The following is a 23681-nucleotide window of genomic DNA, read 5'->3' as shown; positions in this document are numbered from 1 at the left end:
TCTGAACAGCCTACAAATGTAAATTCCATTAATACTCAGAGATAAGATACTAAAAAATAACAATTTTAATTCTCACTGTGACAATAAACGCTTGGTATATTGTAGATCCAAACTTTTAGGCCATAAAAGAGAGGGTGCATCCTCTCTTTTATCATAGTACTACATCACAGTAGTACTATGGAAATCTTGAATCTGCTACAACCCCTATAATAGTCTCTCCTCAAATTTCTCAGCTGTGTACCTGCTTCTTATATGACCTGCCCTGAAGTGCAAAGATTTGTCCTGACTACTGTGGAAAGCCTATAACTTAGTAATATAAAGAAGTTTATAAATAAAAGCAGTAACATTGCACCCTGAGGTGGATTACTTTTAAAGGTCGTATTTTACCAAATAGCCTAAGCTATCTAGTTATATTTCTACAAGGGAATACACATACAGTTACTCATAGAAGTTGCTGTTAGAAATCTTTAAAGGTCTATTTACTTATGTAAAATTACCATTAATTTCTGAAATGTCAGTGTCAGTAAATATTAATCTGAGGCTCAAAATAATGTGATAAACTGAAAATATGCCCCTTTACTGATCTTTTCTCTTAAAAAAAGTAAAAAAAACCACACACATACGCACACACAAAAAATGAGTATAATACAAACAATTAGGCTACTTAGGAAAACAATGTTATAATTATTGTTTAGCATAGTTGTATCAATGTGAATTCCAGTACAAAGAGTATGTCATGATCATTCCTACTTAGTCCAATGATAGCTGTACACACAGTGACACACAAACTTTCAAGTGGAAGACTCACGATTAGATAAAAAAAGGTTTGAACATGCAATAGAACATTCTACAACTTCCTCGTAAGGGGGTGTCGAGAGGCAGGAGACCTTTTCTCCATTAACACCAGTGACAGGACCCGCGGGAACGGGGTTAAGCTGAGGCAGGGGAAATTTAGGCTTGACATAAGGAGGGGGTTCTTCACAGAGAGGGTGGTTGCACACTGGAACAGGCTCCCCAGGGAAGTGGTCACTGCACCGAGCCTGTCTGAATTTAAGAAGAGATTGGACTGTGCACTTAGTCACATGGTCTGAACTTTTGGGTAGACCTGTGCGGTGTCAAGAGTTGGACTTGATGATCCTTAAGGGTCCCTTCCAACTCAGGATATTCTATGATTCTATGATTCTATGATTCCAGCATCTCCCTCTGAACACTGGAGCCTTGTCTGGTGAATAACAACTTGAATCTTGTCCATTGTAACAGGAAACAATATTTGATCTGTTTTTCCATTCTTAAAGAAAGTGAAAGGAGTGAGCAGAATACTCTGTGGTATATCAATTCTATATACTTTAAACAAACATTTTCTAATAAATAAAGTTTCTAATAAATAATATCTCTGCAAACAGGTTCTAATTCACTGGGGACTGATTCCTTAAACCCTTCCCGATCTGTATCTACAAACAATGCAACTTCACTCATGCAAACAGTTCCCCTACCTTAAAGCATAATCATTTGAAGCACTAGCTATAGTTTTGTTCTATAAATCTCACACTGAGAGATCATAAACTCTCAAGGTCTTTAAAAAATAAAAAGGCTGAATGAAATTATGGCTTGGTTTTTATGGTATTACCCTGGTATTATTTTGGCAGTACCATCTTGGCTGTGAAGCAAGTGTAATGAACAAGCAACAGTTTCACTAGTTTTGTAACCACAGAAAGAAATGGTACAACCTGGACACGGTGATTTGTCTTATGGATAATTCCCTGTGGGGAAGCTGTGACAGAGGACTAATTAGTACCTAACTTCTGCCACAGAAGGAAGTGGCAGGGTCTTAGAAGAAACAAAGCCGGAGGCTATGACCTGTGCTGCAGCAGGCTGCCAACCAGGCAGGAAATGAAAACCAATTGATTACTGAACTATGAAATAACAGCAAATGTTTATGACTGCAGATGATGTTTCACTTCTACCTTGCATAGTTCCATAGGCACCACAAACCTTTATGCAGATATATGTTAAAAATGCATTTATCTTTTCCTGTGCATACTGTCAGGGAGAACTGCTAAAAAGTATTTTTTAACTATTACACAGAGCTTTAGATGGGTTAAAGAAGTAGAATGCAAAGAATGCATTAATTACTGCTTCCATAAGGAAGGACACATATCAATGAGCAAGTTCTACTTTTGTCAGCAAAGCACCAGATGCCAGACAGAAACAACATACACAGAATTCAGATCTACAATCAGCCAACAAAAATACATGCAATTATTTGTGTACACTGTCATCCAGAATACTGGTACATACCAGCATCTGGTGATACAGACCAAACAAGGCTAAAAAGCCTGCTTCTCCAAAACAGCTGGAAAAAATAATCAAAACCCCTAGATTTATATATTTTCTTAAAAAATAGTAATGAGTACCTTGTTTAGCCAGCCTGCTTTCTTGACAAGTCTACTTGTTTTCCTGGGTACTAGGACAGACCATGCTTGTCCTGGGCAGAGGTTATTCTCAAACAGCCAGAACTCTTGAGCTCCTTTGCCTTTCAGAGCTGCTTCCCTACAGGATCACATAGGATCACAACTACCAGTCCAATGAATAAGTCACAATCTGTTCTCCTTAAGACTAGGGTCTGTAGTCTGATGCTTCCCCCTTCCTCACTCCCTCCAGGATCTTGAACTCTACTACTTCATTTCCAAGGCTGACATAAGACTTTCATGTTCCCAACACATTCCTTTATGTTTGAGAGTAGTAGATCTAAGACACTGTCACACCTTCCCACTTGCTAGGCCTAACAGGTATCTGCATGTAGAAATTATGTAGAAATTGTCCCTGATACCATCCAGAAACCTCCTGGACAGCTTGTGTCCCACTGTGTTGCCATTCCCCCAGATTTCAGGAATTGTCCCAGAAGAATCAGTAACTGTTATCTACATGCTTCCCTGAACTGCTTAAAGAAGACTTTGTCTGATTTCTCATCCTTACATAGTGGCCTGTAAAATAACTTTTACTTATCAGGAGTAGGGCAATTGAGATTATTACCATGCCAGCTGCCACAGTGTTACTACAGACTTTTCTAATGTGATAAATATATAATCAGAGCAAAGACAGCATTTAGACATCATTTGGACATGTGATACAATCCCTGGAAGGGCTCCATGTGAAGGAAAAGCCTTCTTTTATGAAAGGTAGTCCTCCTCTACTCTTCATCTCTTCCCTAAAGAGACTACATCACTTCATTGCAGAACTCCAGCCACACACACTGGTCAGCATGGCATCACAGTTATTCCAATGGTGTCATAGCTTCACCATAATTTTGTAGTTGCAAAAGAAGGTAGATGGATATGTTTTCTGGCTTTGGGGTTCAGATGAAGAAAATGGGAGTTTGGTTAGTGGAACCCAATGTAGTGGAAGTTTTTTCCCAGTCTATTTTTGAATTCTGAGACTCTCTTTGAAAGCAGACAAAGGATTGTGAATTTTTCAGATCAACAGGTCTTAAGAGAAAATTATACACTTCAGAAAATACTCAATACTTTCATACTCGCATATATGATTTAATACTAATCTATTTTGACGATGTCAATTTTTAGCACAATAAATCTAGGACTCATCTGACACATCACACTACAGTTACCATTTTAGAATATTTCCTGGATCTGATAAGTGGCATGAATGACTTGCCTTTTATGTATCTCTGCGAATGTATTTATTTGATGTATTGACTTCATCTCAGAGGAGGTAATGGCTCGTCCTTCACATGTAGCTCTTCTAGGGATTATATCACAGTGTCCAAACGATGTCTTTGCTGTCTTTGCTCTAATGATATATTTATTATATTAGAAAAGTCTGTACTAACACTGCAGCAGCTGGCACGGTAATAATCTCAATTTTCCTACTCCTGATCTAGAAGTCTCATGGAATACCAATAAAATATACTGTGACTGAGAGAACAAAAAAAAAAAAAAAAAAAAAAAAGTGCACTTCTAACAAGAATAAGTATTCCTCAAAAAAGAAGCCAAAGGTACTCTCTAACATCAATGTAATCATTACATTCAATACTACAAAAAGTTCTAAACATTCTCAAACTGAAAGAATGCTGCCAAAATAAACAGCTGTAAGTCAGAGAATACCATTTTGAATAAAAGCTTTCCAGTGAAAAGCTTTGCAACTGAAAGCATGCATCTAAGACCAGTAACAACAACAAAACATACATTTCTAAACTATAAATTGCCTACACAATCAAACATACTATACATTTGTTTAGTGATTACAGCTGTCTTTCCTTCAACGTTGAAATGATAAGTTGATTATAATTCTAAAATTTTCATATCCACTCTTCTGAGTGAGACATCACAGTTGCACTTTGGAAAACATTCAACACTTGCATTTCTTTTTCTGATATTTGTATATATTTAGTGGTATGATTACAAGCAAATGTTTCTGAATTTTAGGTAGTTTATGTTTTGAAACTCAGTAAATTTAAGCTTGAATTCTACTGAAAGAAAATTGTACTGCTAATCATGATAAATCATGATTACCTAGACTTATTTAATGCCCCATATAACATAAAAGTGATGGTAAAAACAGCCCATTATGCAAAGAAAATTGCAAAGAGTAGATGTTCATTTACTTGCTAACTGCTGTGTAACCATTTTTGCAAAAGCATGTTGTTTAGGAGCTAATGATATCATTAAGATACTAACAAAATACACCATGTCAATTAGATTTAAGGTGGGTCTAAATAGCCATTTACTGTGCCTGTCCTCTGGGCTGGTCAGACAAAATACACAGAATGATTGAGTTTGGAATGGACCTCTGGAGGCCATCTGGTCCAACACCACTGCTCAAGCAAGGACACCTAATGAAGGTTGCCCAGGTCCATGTCCAGGCAGCTTTTGAAGATCTCCAAGGAAGCAGACTCCACAGTCTCTCTGGGCAACTCTCAGTGCTCCATCAGTAAAGAAGGCTTCTTGATGTTTAGACAGAACCTCCTGTGTTATAACTAGTGTCCACTACCTCTTGTGCTGGCACTGGACACCACTGAAAAGAGCCTGTCTCTATCCTCTTTGCACCATTCTCTAGGTAGGTTTTATACACATTAATAAGATCCCTGCAGTCCTTTCTTCTCTAGGCTGTACAGTCCAGGCTTTCCCAGCCTGCTCCCATAGAATAGGTGCTCCAGTCTCTTGATCATGTTGGTGGCCCTCCATTGGACTCTTTCTGGTATGTCAGTGTCTTCCCTGTACCGGGAAACCCAGAACTGGATGCAGTACTCCAGGTGTGGCCTTACTAATGCTAAGCAGAAAGGAAGTATCATCCCTCTCAACCTGCTGGCAATACTTTGTGTATAGTAGCCAAGAATACCACTAGCCTTGTTAGTGGCAAAGGTGCATTGCTAGGTCATGTTTAATTTGGTGTCTACCAGGAACCCGGGGGCCTTTTCTGCAGAGCTGCTGCCCAGCTGGGTGGTCCCCAGCATGCACTGGTGTCTGGAGTTGTTCCCCCAGCCAGGCACAGAGTTGTGAACTTTCATAAAGTTCTTGAACTTCATGAGATTCTTGTCAGCCCACTTCTCCAGCCTGTCAAGGTCCCTCTGGTCAGCAGCATGACCCTCTGCTTAGTCAGGTACTCCCCCCAGATTCATGTCCTCTGTGAATTTACTGAGGTTGCACTCTACCACATCATCTTAGGCCCAAAGGCCTTACTGAAGTTCCAGACAATATCCACTGCTCCCTCTTCATCCATCAGGCTCATCTTTTCTTTAGAGAAGCTTATCAGGTTGGTCAAACACGACTTCCCCTTGGTGAATCTGTGAGTCAAGATGATTTTCTTCTTCTTCATATGCCTTGGAATGTCTTCCAGGAGTAGCTGCTTTGTCACCTTTAATGGTATCAAGGTGGGGCTGACTGGCCTGTAGTTCCCCAGGTCCTTCTTCTTGGCCTTCTTGAACGTAGGAGTGACATTTGCTTTCCTTCAGTCTTCAGGCCTTTCCCCCAGTTCACAGAATCATAGAATCACAGAATTGTCAAGGTTGGAAGAGACCTCAAAATCTTCGAGTCCAATCTCTGACCTAACACTAACAGTCCTCCAATAAACCATATCCCTAAGTTCAACATCTAAATGTCTTTTAAAGACCTCCAGAGATGGTGACTCAACCACTTCCCTGGGCAGCCCATTCCAGTGCCTCACAACCCTTTCAGTAAAGAAGTTCTTCCTAATATCCAACCTAAAACTCCCCTGGCGCAACTTTAGCCCATTCCCCCTCATCCTGTCACCACGCACATGGGAGAACAGACCAACACCCACCTCGCTATGGCCTTCTTTAAAGTACCTGTAGAGAGAAATAAGGTTGCCCCTGAGCCTCCTACAGGAGGACAATCACTTCCCTAGCCCTGCTGGCCACACTGTTTCTTATACAAGCCAGGATGCCGTTGGCCTTCTTGGCCACCTGAGCACACTGCTGGCTCATATTAAGCCGACTATCAACCAATGCTCCCAGGTCCTTCTCCGCCAGGCAGCTTTCCAACCATTCCTCTCCCAGCCTGTAGTTCTACTTGGAGTTATTGTGCACCAGGTGCAGGACCCTGCACTTGGCCTTGTTGAACTTCATGCAGTTGAACTCAGCCCATTGGTCCAGCCTATTCAGATCCTTCTGCAGAGCCTTCCTACCCTCGAGAAGATTGACACACGCACCTAACTTGGTGTCATCTGTGAACTTACTGAGGGTGCCCTCGATCCCCTCATCCAGATCATCAATGAAGATATTAAAGAGAACCGGCCCCAGCACCGAGCCCTGGAGAACACCACTAGTGACCGGCCTCCAACTGGATTTGACTCCATTCACCACGACTCTTTGGGCCTGGCTATCCAGCCAGTTTCTAACCCAACGAAGAATGCGCCAGTCCAAGCCAAGAGCAGACAGTTCCTTGAGGAGAATGCTGTGGGAAGCGGTGTCAAAAGCCTTACTGAAGTCAAGGTAGACCACATCCATGGCCTTTCCCTCATCCACCAAGCACGTCACTTTGTCATAGAAGGAGATCAGGTTCATCAAGCAGGACCTGCCTTTCATAAACCCATGCTGACTGGGCCTGATTGCCTGCTTGCCCTGCAAGTGCCGCGTGATGACTCTCAAGAGAATCTGCTCCATGAGCTTCCCTGGCACTGAGGTCAAACTGACAGGCCTATAATTTCCTGGGTCTGCTCTCCAGCCCTTCTTGTAGATGGGCATCATGTCTGCTAGTTGCCAGTTGACTGGGACCTCCCCCAATAGCCAGGACTGCCAATAAATGATGGTAAGCAGCTTGGCCAGCTCCTCCACCAGTTCTCTCAGTATCCTCGGGTGGATCCCATCTGGCCCCATTGACTTGCATACATCCAAGTGCTGTAGCAGGTCGCCAACCATTTCTTCGTGGATAGTGAGGGCCACATTATGCTCCCCATCCCCTTCCACCAGCTCAGGGTACTGGGTATCCAGAGAGCAACTGTTTTTGCCTCTAAAGACTGAGGCAAAGAAAGCATTAAGCACCACCGCCTTTTCCTCATCTTTTGTAACAACCTTTCCCCCCACATCCAGTAAAGGATGGAGATTCTCCTTAGTCCTCCGTTTTGCGTTGATGTATTTGTAAAAACATTTTTTGTTGTCTTTGATGGCAGTAGCCAGATTGAAGTCCAGATGAGCTTTGGCCTTTCTAATTTTGTCCCTGCACAGCCTCTCAACTTCCTTATAGTCCTCCTTAGTGGCCCACCCTTTTTTCCAAAGATTGTAAACCCTCTTTTTTCTGCTAAGCTCGAGCCACAATTCTCTGTTGAGCCAGGCTGATCTTCTTCCATACCAGCTCATCTTTGGGCACGTGGGGACAGACCGCTCCTGAGCCATTAAGATTTCCTTCTTGAAGAGTGCCCAGCCTTCCTGGACTCCTCTGCCCTTCAGAACCACCTCCCAGGGGACTCTACCAACCAGTGTCCTGAACAGTTCAAAGTCAGTCCTCCGGAAGTCCAGTACAGCGGTCGTACTGGTCCCCTTCCTGGCTTCTCCAAGAATAGAGAACTCTACTATTTCGTGGTCTCTCTGCCCAAGACAGCTTCTGACCACCACATCTCCCACCAGTCCTTCTCTGTTTGTGAAGAGAAGATCTAGAAGGGCACCTCCCCTGGTATGCTCACTAACCAGCTGTGTCAGTAAGCTATCTTCCAGGCTCTCCAGAAACCTCCTAGACTGTTTTCTTTGGGTTGCGTTGTGCTTCCAGGATATATCTGGGAAGTTGAAGTCCCCCACGACAACAAGCGCTGATGATTTCGCAACTTGATGATTTCACAACTTTTGTCAGCTCGCTGTAAAACTCTTCGTCAGTCTCCTCATCCTGGTTCAGCAGTCTATAACAGACCCCCACCAGGATGCTTGCCTTGTTGGCATTCCCGCTGATCCTAACCCAAAGGGACTCAACCTTATCATCCCCAGCCTCAAGTTCCATGACATCAAAACTCTCTCTGATATACAGAGCCACACCACCATCCCTTCCATGCTACCTGTCCCTTCTGAAGAGCCTATAGCCAGACATTGCAGCACTCCAGTCACAAGAGTGGTCCTACCACGTTTCCGTTGATGGCAACCAAGTCGTAGCCTGCCTGCCACACGATGGCTTCCAGCTCCTCCTGTTTGTTACCCATGCTGTGTGCACTAGTGTAGATGCACTTCAGTTGGGTCATTGTCTTCTCTCCCAGCCTTGCCATTGTTCCCCCTGGCACAGCTCTAACAAGCCTTGTTTCAGCCCTTTCCCCCTTCTTACCTAGTTTAAAGCCCTCTCAATGAGCCCCGCCAGCTCCTGGGCTAGGATTCGTTTTCCTCTTAGAGATAGGGACCCGTCCACAGCCATCAGGCCGAGCGTCGAGTAAAGCGCCCCTTGGCAAAAAAACAAAATTTCTGTGTTGTCACCAGCCTCTGAGCCACGTGTTTATCAGGTGGGCTTTCCGTGTCCTCTCTGTACCCCTCCTTGCCACTGTAGGAATGGATGAAAACACCACCTGTACTCCCGCTCCATCCACTAATCGTCCCCGTCCCCTAAGGTCCCATTTGATGGTCTTCAGGCTTCTCTCTTCAATGTCATCACTGCCAGCCTGGACTATTAAAAGAGGATAATAGTCAGAGAGGAGAACCAGGTTGGGAAGCTTTCTGGCAATGTCCCTGACCCTGGCCCCAGGGAGGCAGCAGATTTCCCTACAGGTGGGGTCAGGCCAACAAATAGGTCCATCTGTTCCCCTGAGAAGGCAGTCACCCACAGCAATCACCCTTCTTTCTGCCCTTGTGGAGGCAGTCCTGAGGTGTGGAGTCAACTTCCTCGCCCTAGGCATCCTCCTGGGTATACTTACTACCTCTTCCTCAGCTACTAGTCTGTCAAGATCCATGGCCTCAAACCTGTTGCCTAAGAGCATCTGGGAAGGTGGGGCTGGTGGGGGAGGGCATCACCTACGAAGTCGAGCAAATTATATAAAAATTAAAGGGAAGCACACCTCTAGTACCAGCCTGTATTCAACAGAAATAACCACAGTATTGAGAGATTCAGCAAAGATTCTGCAGAGGTTGTTATAGAGGCTTGTTCTTGCACTTGCCAAGGCCCACCCACCCCTGTGGATGTAAACAACACTGCACTTGAGCATTTCATCTTGTTTTCCAGGAGGTTCAAACACTGACTTCCACACCATCGAAAACTGTATCCATTATGTTAATGTGTTCAGAAGAGACAGACTTCAGCTTGTCGAACATACAAATCAAATAGTTCAGAACCATCAGGTGATGGCTGAGTCTCAAATAGTGAATCAGGTGACACATCTGCTGCACAGCGCGGAAGGTGGCATCTAGTAGCATCAGCTTCCATGCATCTGACACAGTGCTGGGCAGCAGCAGGTAGATGTAGTAGGTTGACAGGGCGGCCAGCACCGGCAGCAGCATCCACGCGGCCCACATGGCCGAAGAGCCAACCAGCCAGCCAGCTGGCCGGCCTCCCCCGGCACTCCCCGTGCCTCAACGCTGTCCCGGCTTGGCCCCGCTCGGCCTGGCATGGCCCAGTGCCTGCATGCCTGCCCCACGGGCTGCCGCCGGCCTTTGCTCCGCACCCGTGCAGCCACCACCACCCCGCCCCAGATGCCATGATTGACCAAAGAATATAGTGAGGGTCCTCACAATGACATCTGCCAACTCCCTCAGCTCTTGTAGATGCATCCCACCAGAGCCCATGGCCTTTCGAATGGTCCAGTTTTCCCCTTCCTGACCCTTTTCTAGCAAGTGTACATGTTCCTTGCTTTAGATGTTCCCCCTGGTTTCTCAAACTTGAAGGCCAGTCTTGCTGTTAATAACTGAGGCAAATAAAGCCTTCTACTGTCCTGTGTAACCACCTCTTCTGTTTCATTCAGCAAACAATTAGCTCTGGTGTGCAAGTCATGTATCGACATCAGTACAGTACCATGTCTGACTTGATATAAAATGCCGGGCTTATTTTTTCAAGTCAAAAACTAAGTTGCATGTAACTGCTAATGATAGCTGCCAATTTGTCTTTCCAACTTATTAATATACATGATCAGAAAAAACAAACAAACAGACAAACAAACCACAAAACAATAGAAACAAATGTTGGATAAATACATCTTCATCATCATACTTTGTGTTCTGATTCATCTAATAATAATACTTACTTTTAAATACCATCATTTGACAACATTCTGAGTAATGGATGCATTGACTTAAAAGAAAAACTTATAGCCTTTGACAACCTACCCTACAACAAAGAATTTGCTAAGAGAAATTGATCTACTTCAGCTCCATCTGTGACAGACTTCTTTCACATATAGATATGCAACAGGTTTTAAAGCAGCCTTGTCCTGATTAGTGAAGCTGGAGCAAGACAACGCAAAGCACCTCTCAATTAATCGCACTAGAGAGGAGCCTCTCCAGCTGAACAACAGGCAACAGTTCCTCAAAGGGAGTGGTTCTTTCTTTTTCCTAACCCGGTTCCCAATTAACATATATCAGTGCTAATCACAGTTTTCTGTTTTCTTTTATAATTTACCAGAATTTCTTCTGGAGTTAGAAATGTTATGGGTAGAAAGGCAAGTGACAAGAAGACATAGAAATGGTAGACTCTACTGCTGCCACTACTACCCAATAAGGAAATAAAAAAGAAGTTATAAGAATCAGAGATCCAGCTTCAGGCAAATGCAACAGCAACTGGGGCGTTAGCAGTAGCAAAGGCATGGAGACAGTCTTTTTCCCAATGTTCTAGCAAAACTCCTTTGCTTCCAACACAGTTCAAATTTACCTGCTTTTACTGTGTATCTTTATGCTTCCTGTAGAGCCCTAAGCCTCTGTGCACTACTGGCACACTCTTGCATACAGCTAGGTATATATAGATGTGTACATGCATGGCATGTACAAAGGTGACTTCTATTTCTTCTCATTTATGGCAAGAAAAGCCTTCAGAGTTCTGTTTTACTGGTTGAAGCTCTACTGCCAACTGTTTCTTGCAGGGTTTCAGAAGATATACCCAGGCTTCCTGAAAACAACTCATGACAGCAATATTATTGTGCACAGAGCAGCAGTTGAAACTGGCCAATATCAAAGGACAGAAAATGACTGAAAGGTGAAATAAGGACAGAATCAAAGAAAATAACTGGATGTTTGTCTTATCTACTCTTCGGTATTAATTGCAACAACACTGGATGCAATCTGGTTCATTTCACATAGAAAATGCAGTTTTCAAACCTATGGTATTACTTAGTATTTCTTTAAATTCTGTAGTGCAGGCAAAACTACAGAAAACTCATGTGACTTCAAGAATAGGGCAAAAGCCATGTGTGTGTTTGTAACTGGATAGATGTATAATGTAATTTAGTAACATATCTGAATTGCTGCCTAACCACAAACCACAGCATTGAACAAGCAGTTGTCTTATCTGTGTAACTTAAATATGACAGTATCTTTACCCATTGTTTGGGACAGTGTTGTAGTTTTTCAGAGAAGTCTTCATCAAACCCACAAATATTCAGAAATTTTCTATTACACTATTTTAAACTACACAGAATTTCAGCTCTTAATTATACCAGTATATTTATTGAGTAAACACGGTCAATTTGATTTTTTTTTGTCTCCAAAGAAAGACATTTCCTATGTATTTTTTTTCTTAACTAGGCTCTTCAACACAAAGTATACACAGAAGAAATTTCTTACAGCCATTACCACATTTGCTTTTCATGCCATAGTCAGTAGGCTGACAATACCTACCTGTACTAGAATATATGGACATTCTTGAGAAAACAAACAGAATCCTAATAACCCAGTTACTGTAATACAAAGCTCATAGATTCATTCTTTATCAGTACTTTAACTTTGAAACAGAATGAATGGCATCTTTACCCACAAATCAGACAGAAAAAAAGTCTAATGCAAAATATGCACAGGAAAATAGAAAATATTGTGACACAAGAGAAAAACGTAAGGCATTACTGTTATGTCTGTTCAGATCAGATACTGCAACTATCAATTACCTTTTCTTTCATTACCAAACAGCTATAATGCTTTATTTAATCGCTTGTTAGGTTTGTTGTCTGACAACATCACTTACCATCACATTTTTGAGTTGCCTCATTCTGCCTGTGACCAGCAGGACACTTGCACTCATAGGAACCTACTGTATTAATGCAATTTCCTCCTTGGCAAACTCCAGGGATAGCCTGACATTCATCAACATCTACAAACAGAAAAAAAAGATTATTTGAAATAAGATACAAAAACACATCATGGCTGTTGCATATAGGCAGTCATCTCTGAAATTATTTGTAAAAATAACCACAACAAACCCCAGCATATTTCTCCACTTCAGCACCACCATAGAATGAGGCAGTAACAGCAATAACATGACCCTGACCTTCATGCATGTTCTTTTTGATTCCATATAAACTCAAAATTGTCCATGTATTGATTTTTAACTCACACATCTTTTAAATATATACAACATACTGTTGGTATCTCATGCTCTCAGATTGTTCCTTGCATTGGTCATCACAAAAAAGAGATTCTTAGTTTTAAAGGACCCCTGCCTTTACACCTGGACTACCCCACTCCCCACTTTTACTAGATATGACTATTCTTGGAGGACATCCATTTTATGGACAGAAATCAAACTATTAATGTCAATACAAAATAGGTGCTGTTCAACCAGGACAAGTTGTACTGCAAATGATCTGCACAGACTTCATTTACTGAAGTAAAAACTTAGGCTAGAATTTCATAGATTTCTTTAGGCTGAACTTTCAACTGTAAATAAATGCTCTTAGAAAATGTATTTGCCATTTTGGCTTTACAGCTTACTTTCAGTATTTTCCTGTTGTATTTCAGTATGTGCTGTTTCCCATTCAAATTGTATTTTTTTCTCCACTCTTCATTTGTTTATATATAAAACATTCTACATTTCTGCAAGGTTGTTTTATACAAAACTATCCTAAGAATCTATGTATAAGTGCTAATGGGCTGTGAAAATAATATGGAAGATCACAGCAGCCTGAGGCCTCTATGAAGTAACCAGCGCTAAAAGACAGCGAAGCTCTTTGTACTTAAAGAAAGGCAGAACTGGCTCCAGACTAAAGCTTGACAGATACGTGAAAATTTAGCTTCTAACTAGCTCTAGCTATTTCAAAATTTCATTAAGCTATGCTATGAGACTTTAGAATTAATCATTTGAACTAATTCCCTCACAGCAAAATTTCACATGCATCCGAATGTTCATAGAGGAGAGAAGGCTTGCAAATTTTGTTCCAAAACTTGCAGAACCTCTTCTGTGAAAAAGATTTTAGGTAATCTTCCTTGTTAAACTATTTGCCATTTACAGAAGAGGTAAAAATCAACTGATATTTCTTTTTTCTCCACAGACATGTATTGATAGCAGAATGCAGTATTCTGTTTCAGAGGATGTTCATTATCTGAAAGCCCTCAGGAGATGCTGAAATTACACCTTAGAGTAGTATTAGTAGTAGATTAGTGGAGTATAGTGATTCCCCAGTTTTTATTACTCCTGGAGTTTGTGCTGTAGATATAGCCTTCACTATAGTGAAGTCCATTCCCAGTCCATTCCCTTGCTTTTTCATTCAAGCAGATATAATCAGAAAGAAGAAAGAAAGAAGGCAACATTTTATTTATTTATTTATTTTAACAACTGGACTTGTTTTTAGGTACATTTGCTGTAAAAGTTTGTATTTTGTTCCTCAGTTGGTGTTGATATAGTTAGCACAGTACAGAGCCCCAACGCAACAGACTGTAAATGGATTAAGAACTACACTGGAGGCATGAACTTTTTTGAAACATTTTTCTTTCAAGTAACTAGTGCTTGGTGCAATCTCGTTTACCCAGAAAGCAAACTTTTCTACTCTGAATTACAGTAATGAATCTGGACGTGATTTAGCAACATCTAGACAGAATATCAGTTTCATTATTTAATCACACCCAGCCCACCCAGTAGCTCTGTTCTGAGTAAAACTAATATGGTGTTTGCCTTTCGACCTTTGAGCCTCAGAATATATTCAAAACATTGGGTATGCCTGTGCCTTCTGTCATTTATTAATGTTTATTTAAATTAATCCAACCGTGTCAGCAGATCAGTGGTTAAAAATAACCACTGTTTATCTTTCACAGTTTTGTAAGTCGAAGACATCAAGTAATAATAAATTAATGGCAGTAACAGCAGGAAATGAATAATTTCCAGAAAAGGTATCACTGAAACCTTAAAGAGAACAACATTTTAAGATTTAGTGATCCCATTTATTTCTTTCAGTATTACTCGTATGGTGTTAAAAGAACAAATAAATATCAAGATCTGCTGAAGTCTGAAAAGCCAGTCCCAATTATGCAACACAGTGTAATGCTTGTTCAGTGATGAAAATACAAATGGTCTCATTGTGTTTGGTGAGATCCTGCAAATCTTGAATCACATCAGCTATCTCACCTTTCTGTGCTAATATCAAGCTTAATTGTGAACGGCTTAGTTGTTAACTATTTTAAGTTTTATTTAAGTGCAAAGAGAATGAGTACACTCAACTTCACTGTTAGTCTAATATATATATATACATATACAAAAATATATATATATATACACAAGTCTGAAGCCTTTTTTTTTTTTTGGTCTACCACCATCTCATGTTAGTCCATTACTGTTTTAAAACTGAGAAAAGGCAGAAAGGAGAAACAACTTCCTTAAAGGGCACTTTTTATGAACTGCTTCCTAAATGTCATCTGAAGATATAAGAATACTTTTTTCTCAAAATACAACAAATTCAAGATTAAGCATGTTTTTATTTACTTCGTATATCTCTGACAATTAAGACTAAGCCACACAAGTTTTATCATTATAAACTACATATTCAATCTCACTTTTAAACCCCAGCCACATTGAAACAATAAGCTTTTTGCCATAAACACAAAATTAGATGAATAACTCTTTAGATGCAGTTCTGTAGACAGAAGTTCAAGATTAGGCAGAAAATTTCCATGTGTTCATAGACTTGACAACGCCTGGCAAGTGAAAAAAGGTTCTTTACTTTTGCAGAAACTTTCCTCAGTAAATAGTAACTGCCTGCAGGATTTGAACTAATACTTGTAAACATATACCCAGACAAATTCAGCTTCCCTTCCTTATGAGTGGACTGCTACTCAGAAAATATATGGAATGCTCAGGAAATATAATGCTCAGGAAATATAAATGTTCTCAGTTTTTATACCATACTTCAGGAGAGAGTGCATCTTATTTAAGATAGCAGTAACTACTAATAACTAGTAATTAGTAATTACTAGTACTAATTACTAGTAACTAGTAATTACTAGTACTAATTACTAGTAACTAGTAATTACCCAACTATGAATTTTCTCTTGATTTTTACCTATAAATATGTATGGGGAGTTTTTGTGCAATTAATTTTGCATGTGGGAACCAAAAAGCAAAATAATTGTTAATACATTGGAAAACTGTTAGTTCTTCTTCTACAACATTCTAATTACCAGAAATACTACAAATTTGAAAACACAACAGAAGTAATACCAAGCTTATTTATTTTTTTCTAATACTAATTTTCATGACAGGAGGATGGGATCTAGGTTGACACTGTTAATACCATTAATAAATCTGACATTAATTCCAAACACTATGTTATCTAAAAATTACCATCTATCATTCTTGACTGCGAATTTGAAATTTAACTACCTTCTCACTTTTGTACTATGTCAGTGCCTGTAACATTCAGTACACTATATTACTGCTACAGAACAGATTTTTTTTTTTATTATCTTGAATAATTATTCTTAACAACACCAGCAACGCTAACAGAAAGAAGAACCTTTGTATTTTCAAAAGCTATTCAGCCATGGACTGTTTTTCTCTCTCCAATGCTAATAATAATAATAATTATAAATAATAATAATAATAATAATAATAATAATAATAATAATAATAATAATAATAATAATAAATTAACTGTCAGAAGGCAAAGGGTGTAGCTCAGAAATGGACAGTTGAGGAATGCAGGGAGGAACAGTGAAAATGTCTAAGACAGGTATTCTGCCATTATGCTGTTCCTAAGGCCATGTAGAAGTGGCAATGAGGTAGAGTTCCTCTTGCCTGAATTCCCAATTTTTAAGCAATGGCCAAGCGGAAACAGCTGAAAAAAAAATTGTTTTGTCTTGTTTTGCTTCTTTAATTTCTCATTAGTTGTTTATGGTAATAATATTACCATAATGTTCTATACAAGCACATTACTAAGCAAACATAATCAATCTGGAAAAGCCTTATTCAGTCAGGAAGACTCACATACTAACTTATGTATGGGTAAGACAGAGATGAAATGAACTGACTGCAAAGGAAGGCTGCTTTATCACCCAACTTTTCACCTGTTTTTTCCAGCTAAAGAGCTTAAGATACAGTAAGATAGCAACATGCACATCCTGTGAAGAATAGGAACAACTTCATATTTACTAGTCAAATCTTGTCAGAATGATAATTAATGCATACCACAATTATGATATATTTTCCAATACTAAGGCTTGCAAGTAATACTGATTTCAAATCACTCATTAGCTCTCAGGCTGAGCTACCTGCTGATGTGAACATCCACTTCAAAAAAAAGCCAAACATTTGAACTATTGACTGAGTTGATCTGGTCCAATTGGTGTATGTTGAAGATACAGTTTTACTAAATAATGAGGGGGTTTGTGTTCCTTTAATGCAAGGCTCTGCAAATCTGATGTTACCAGAACATTAAAAAAGTGACATAACATTATTCAGATCAGTATATTTGTTTCTAAAACCTATGAAGAAAACATTTATTACCACTCTCATTTAATCTTTCTATTTAGAATCAGAGAATCATTGAATAGAATCACAGAATGGTTTGAGTTGGAAGGGACCTCTGGTTCCATCCAGTTCTAACTCCCCATGCCATGGGCAGGGACACCTCCCACCCAGTAGATCAGGTAGCTCAAAGTCCCATCCAACCTGGCCTTAAACATTTTCAGGAATGGGGTATCAACAACTTCTCTGAGCAACATGTTGCAGTGCCTAACCACTCTCAATGTAAAGAATTTCCTCCTTGTTTCTACTGTCTTTTAGTTTAAAGCTCCTTGTCCCTTGTCCACATCCCCTGACAAAGAGTCCCTCCCCAGCTTTCCCATAGGCCCTGTTTAGGTATTGGAAAGCTGCTATAAGGTCTGCTCACAGCCTTCTCTTCTCCAGGCTGAACAAGACCAACTCCCTGAGCCTGTCTTTGTAGGAGAGGTGTTCCAGCACTCTGATCATGTTTGTGGCCCTCCTCTGGTCCTGCTCTAATAGGCCCTTGTCCTTCTTGTGCTGGGAGCCCCAGAGCAGAATGCAGTGCTCCAGGTGGGGTCTCAAAAGAGCAGAGTAGAGGGAGAGAATCAGCTCCCTCGCCTTGCTGGCCACGCTTTTGATGCAGCCCAAGACACAGTTAGCTTTCTGGGCTGCAAATACGCATTGCTGGCTCACATTTAGCTCATATTAGGCTATATTTAACTAAATGATGCCTCATCAGATAGCAGAGAACAATTGTTTCCTGAATTGCTAATATTTCACATTTGCTCCATTTTGATCCTTTTATTTTCTTTGTTGCAGTTTACCTCTGCATAACCATGCGTGTTATCATTATTGAGACTTACATTTATGCATAACTCACAGATCTACCACTCTTTCTCCTACTTTGATTAAATTCTTTGTCTTCCTGTCCAGGCTCCCTTTTAAATTTTCTTAAATAACTGTAGCAAATCCCTGTAGCTTATTTCTACAGACTACACACCCTAATAAGGAGTTTGGAAAGAAAACAGTCTCTACAATAGCAAGTTTTATGTCCAGTCCCTTCCTGCAGCAGTGTGGAATGATAATTCAGGATGGAGTATACAACATACTACCAGCCTGCAAACATAGAACTTAGGTCAGCAGGGATTACCAGGAGTCAGAGTTTGAAAGAAAAGCTTGGAAGACAACATAATGATTTTGTAGAACAAAGATTTTTTTTTTTTGTCTCTCCTCTCCCACCCAGAAATTTTAACTTTTAATCATCTGTGCCTTACCGCCATCTTGTAACATCATGCACTGACTCCTGCTGACATAAATACAATCAGATCTTCATATATAGAAGTAATATGACAAAAATGTAGCAAAAATTATGGCTTTTAAAACTTCGTTCATCTATCACATAAAGTAGACTACTACATTGCTTTTATGCTTCCCAGTGGAATTCAGCAATGATGTTAACTGCGTAACTTAAAAATATTTGCCACACACAATAAACTGGCAGAAAAATAAAACACAGTATTGAGGGCAGGGGTGCTAAAGACGTCTCTCACATAATTTAAATGAAGCCCCAGAAGCTATGCCAGGCTCCGTTTGGCCAAGAAGTTTTAAGAGTTCATTATATCTGGCCAATATTTTCATCACACAATGGAGTTTGACTTTGAGATTGCAACCAACATGCACGCCTTCAGTACACTGTTTCTGTTTATGACATTGTTATGAAAAGAATGTCTAAAACATACTAATCATTTCAAGATGAAGAGTATAGCATAAGCTGTTAAATGCAGACAGAGGCCTATTTATGACATATAAGAGAAATGCAATCAAATGTTTGTCCTCTTTCATCAGTTTGGATGCTTTAAGCAGTGTATGCACAGAAAACAGAAAAGCAAACAATTGCAGTGAAGAAAAATGAAAAAATCTATTGTTGCTTGAAACTAATCTAAGTATTTTAGATAAAATAGATGCCTTGGCTAAGACAATGCTGGAGAATTTCCACATAACTGAGTTTGAGCTAGTAGCCTCCAGTGTAGTTTCAGGTCAACCATAACTCTGTGAGAATGAAAACTAAAGCAGAAAAATCCCCAAATTATGTTATATATATATTTTATGTTAAAAGAAAAAAAAAAAAAAAGTATCTTCATTTTCTCTAATTTTTTTCAATCTAAGTTAGTAGAGAACCCTTACCAAGAACTCTTATGCAGGAGCCCTGAAGTAGAAATCCAGCCAAACAGCTGATCTTATTAAATTTGTGTAGCTTTTAGCCAATGAACCATGAGGCAAAACAGGGGAAAGGAACACTAAAATTAATGTTTCAATACACAATGGCAGGAGGGGGGTACGGTGGGGAGAGAGCTGAGGGGAAGGGGAGACAGACACTGAAAGATAAGAAATAATGAAATAAGAGTGATAAAAGGACATTATCTACCCTTTCTTGTAGCAGCAAAATTCCAATTTTCCTGAAATCTTTTATACTACCTTGAGCATTAGAATGTGCCTGAATCAGGATGTTTTTCTGAATTTTCTAACAGAAATTCTTGCTAACACGTACACACAAACAAATCCTGGTATTATGTTCTTTTTGCTGTTTTTTAAATAGCAAATTAAAGTAGAATGTATTCTAGCATTACAAGGACTCATCTACATAAATATTTAGAGCAGATCATTCTATTCAACTTCATCGCTTTGCTAAAAATTATCTCAGCTATACCACAGAAATCTACATATGCATGTAATGCCTGCAGTATCACAGATGTGCTTTCTCACACAGGTTTTTTAAGACATAACATATGGATATACAGAGGCAGACCAGTACACAGACACTTATTGAAATGAGAAAACAAAAAAAAAAAAGTGTCATCCAAAATTATTTGAATCACTGCTGATTTATTCCCAGACTGAGTAGGGGCTGATTGATTAAACAGGATTTTGTTCTCTTCATTACTTTATTTCATTATATGAGTTATAATCAGAACTCAGAGAAACCATGTTGATTTACAACATGATATTTCAGCCTTAATGCTAAACTTACTCTGAGCTGTTAATAGACAAAACATTCATAAAAGTATCCTGAGGCCTGACAACTGAATCAAGAAACTTATTGCTGGTGTCTTAGGTCCAAATTATACAAAATGGAAATTGATTCTGGTTTCTGCCTTGCTTCCATTGTTCCTTGGAAAGGTTCTAAGACAATTAAATCTATCAACAGACCATGTGCACCAAAATATAACAGAAAAATATTCACTTCAGAAGATCTACTATCCTTTGTTACTGCATTCTTTACACAGTTTGTTTGAAAACGTAACTAAACAGCAAAACAGGTACCTCTTTCAGGTACCTATATTTCAAGTTTGCCCATTTCTTAGACTACATTTTATGAACCTAGAAATAGAGTACTGCAGCCTTTCCTTACTAGTACTAGAGACCCTCCCTATCTTTCCTTTAGGCACCACATATAATTCCACACAGAGTTATCCAATAGGAGGTTCACCATGTGTTTTATATAAATACTGAGATTAAAAAATGTCTATATAATAACTGCCAATCCCTTTCAAAAAGGAAACTACTCAATAGCAAGAAAGTCAATTTTTCAGAAGAATGAATGACATACATATTAGTTAAGGGCCAGAACAACACATTCCTGTTACCTAATTGGTGCACTACTGCGGTAGCTGATGGTTGTGCTCAACAGACATTCTGACCTTTTCATGCTCTATATTTACAGATTCTTGATTGGCACTCATTTTTTCCAGGCATTTGAGATTTGTTCTATAAGTACACTAGCTAAACTCTGGAAACTGTGAAGCTATCAGAATTTTATCTAAATTGAGGTACAGAACACACAGGGAAAACTGTGATATTGTTTTAAATGGATGCAATGCATTCCATATGAATATAGTCATACAGTCATGCACAATTTAAACCAGAAGACTTACCTTGACATGCTCCAGTGCGAATATTAGGGATGAAACCACGACGACACGGCTGAGGTTGGGCAGGGCACATTTCACAGGGGTGACCCCATGCACGCCCAATGGTTGCACAACAGAGGGTTTTCGTGCAAACGATTCCAGTTAGCTGGCCCTGACACATCTGGTTGTTAACTTGTGTGAAACATGGGCCTGTTCTGTAATCTGGAAGAGAGGAAAGATCACTGTATTATTATATTAAACAGTGTACTACTCAATAAAACAGGAATCTGTTTTTAATCCATTAGACACCTGTACTAAGAAAATGGTAGGAGGACTCAGCAATTTAAGTTATTTTAATGCTTACAAAAGTAGCACAACACTTTCCACTGAATGTAATTATTTTTGCAAGATTATCTTATCTTTCAATTCCTTTCCTTCTCACAGATGCAAGTAATGAAAGGTAGCTAGACCCCAAAAATGACCAGTGCATTGACAATGTATCCAGTAAAATCAATAAGAAAGAGTCTTAAAAACAAACACACAAATGAACTAATGAAAAAGAGAGCAGATAAAGCAATTAATGACTGGGAACTGTATATCTTGTTCCTAAGAAAATTCATGATGATTCATGGGAAGGAGATCCAGAACACAAAAGCCACACATTTGTTCACTCCACTTTGATCAGGGCCATGCCTGATACTTTCCACAGAATCCACATTCCTGCTGGAATACTTAGTGCAAAGTAGTGCTACCTATGGAGGACTAATTGGTACACCATTATTTATTTTCAGAGGAGTAACATGAGCCATATGCTCATGTTACATGTGCTGTGTATGTGCTATATTCGGTGCACTTAATACAGCATACAAACTATATGAAAATATATTCCTAGTTGAATTCCCATAAATGGTTAACTTATTAGGGTTCAACCTGTAAAAAGAAAGATTTTTTGACCTTATGAGGCAAGGCAAACGGGGAACAACAATTAGTTCAAATTCCCTAGGAACAAATGAGAAACAGATGGTTGCTCTGCGCCAGATTTCATATCCTTATGGAAACTTTAAGAGGTGGGGCAGGGGGAAAGAAGAAAGTGCAAAGCTTCCACTCAGACTCAGTCACGTGAATAAAGGCATAACAGTGGGGTTGCGGCTGTTCTTATTGTTATCCTGTCCTATTCGCCTATTTTTTTCCTACTGAAAATAGATTGCAGTGTGTTAATGTGTAAATCACTTAGACCTTCTGCCTTTCACTAGTTTGTAACTGGGCTTACAAGCAAGCTACGAATAGGACAATTGACGCCTTCTAGAATTTGATACTTTTACCCTGAAGAATAAAAATCAAGGCTTTGACATCTTTACAACAGGAAAAAATGGTCTTCCCAAATGGCTTAATTCCCAAATGAAATGGTCTTCCCAAATGTCCCATTCTCTGGGGACAGCGACAGGACAGGAGGGAACAGCGTGTAGCTGGGACAGGGGAGGGTCAGGATGGAGGTTAGAGAAAGGTTCTGCACCCAGAGGGTGGTCGGGCACTGGGACAGGCTCCCCAGTGGTCACAGCACTGAGCCTGCTGGAGTTCAAGAAGCGTTTGGACAACACTCTTAGACATATGGTCTGATTTTTTGGGTGGTCCTGTGCAAACCCAGGTGTTGAACTCAGTGATCGCTGTGGGTCGCTTGTAACTCAGGAGATTCTATGATTCTGTGATTCTAGCTCAAAGAAAAATAAATGATCTTTTCCCTGTCTTTGAAAAAGCTCATTCAGATATGCATTTGGGAAATATTTCTGCATACAGCTTTTTGAATGCATTTGAAGCTAATTTCAACAGGACTCTTCACATAAACAAAGTTATGCATGCATGTAAGTATAAATAAGAAAAATGCCTAACAAAACAAGGAGATTAAAAGATCTTAAATACTCTGTAAAGAACGTGAATTTTAATGTTTCTTGACTTTCATTGAAATATTGTCTTCAGAGTTATGCATTTGAGCTACCCCTGTGTCCATCAAGCCACCAAAATAGTAATTTAAATAAAATACTGTATAAGTAAATATCATAAAATATTACAGAAAGAAAATCCTATCCATTAAAAAGGTTTTCAGTGATCTTTCATCCAACATACTGGAAGACAAGCAGCTTCTCAATAGCCTCAGTTTAATTAACTACAGCATACTGCTAAATCAGAGATATCTGAACTTCTGACATTAAATACAGACACTGATGTCTGATAGCAGAAGACAGACATCTGCCATCTTCAGCTTGAATTTCATCAAGCAATATATGTGAATGGCAAATATTTGAAATACAAATTCCATCTATCAAAGATTTAATTCTACAAACTCATTGTAATCTTGGCTGGAATTCAATTTAGGAGTAAGTGTAAGAAAAAGACTCCATCACAGATTATGACTGTATAGCTGTTTCATATAAAGTTTACTCAGGTATCA

The 23681-nt window shown here is 39.5% G+C and overlaps 1 protein-coding gene across 2 annotated transcripts in view; it reads right to left on the bottom strand.

Moving 5' to 3' along the window:
- The window catches only part of FBN2 (fibrillin 2), a 187101-nt gene that overhangs the window by 123709 nt on the left and 39711 nt on the right, over window positions 1-23681 (bottom strand). For both annotated transcript variants that reach the window (XM_068666397.1, XM_068666398.1), the window contains exons 6-7: window positions 21260-21457; window positions 12603-12728 (exon numbers count right to left, since the gene is read on the bottom strand). In XM_068666397.1, coding sequence (XP_068522498.1) covers window positions 12603-12728; window positions 21260-21457 — 324 coding nt within the window. The remainder of the gene's footprint in view (window positions 1-12602; window positions 12729-21259; window positions 21458-23681) is intronic.

Source organism: Anas acuta, chromosome Z, assembly GCF_963932015.1.
Source record: "Anas acuta chromosome Z, bAnaAcu1.1, whole genome shotgun sequence".
In the NCBI taxonomy this organism is placed as follows: Eukaryota; Metazoa; Chordata; class Aves; order Anseriformes; family Anatidae; genus Anas; species Anas acuta.
The sequence above is the reverse complement of the archived record's forward strand: the minus strand, read 5'-3'. Positions and strand labels throughout refer to the sequence as shown.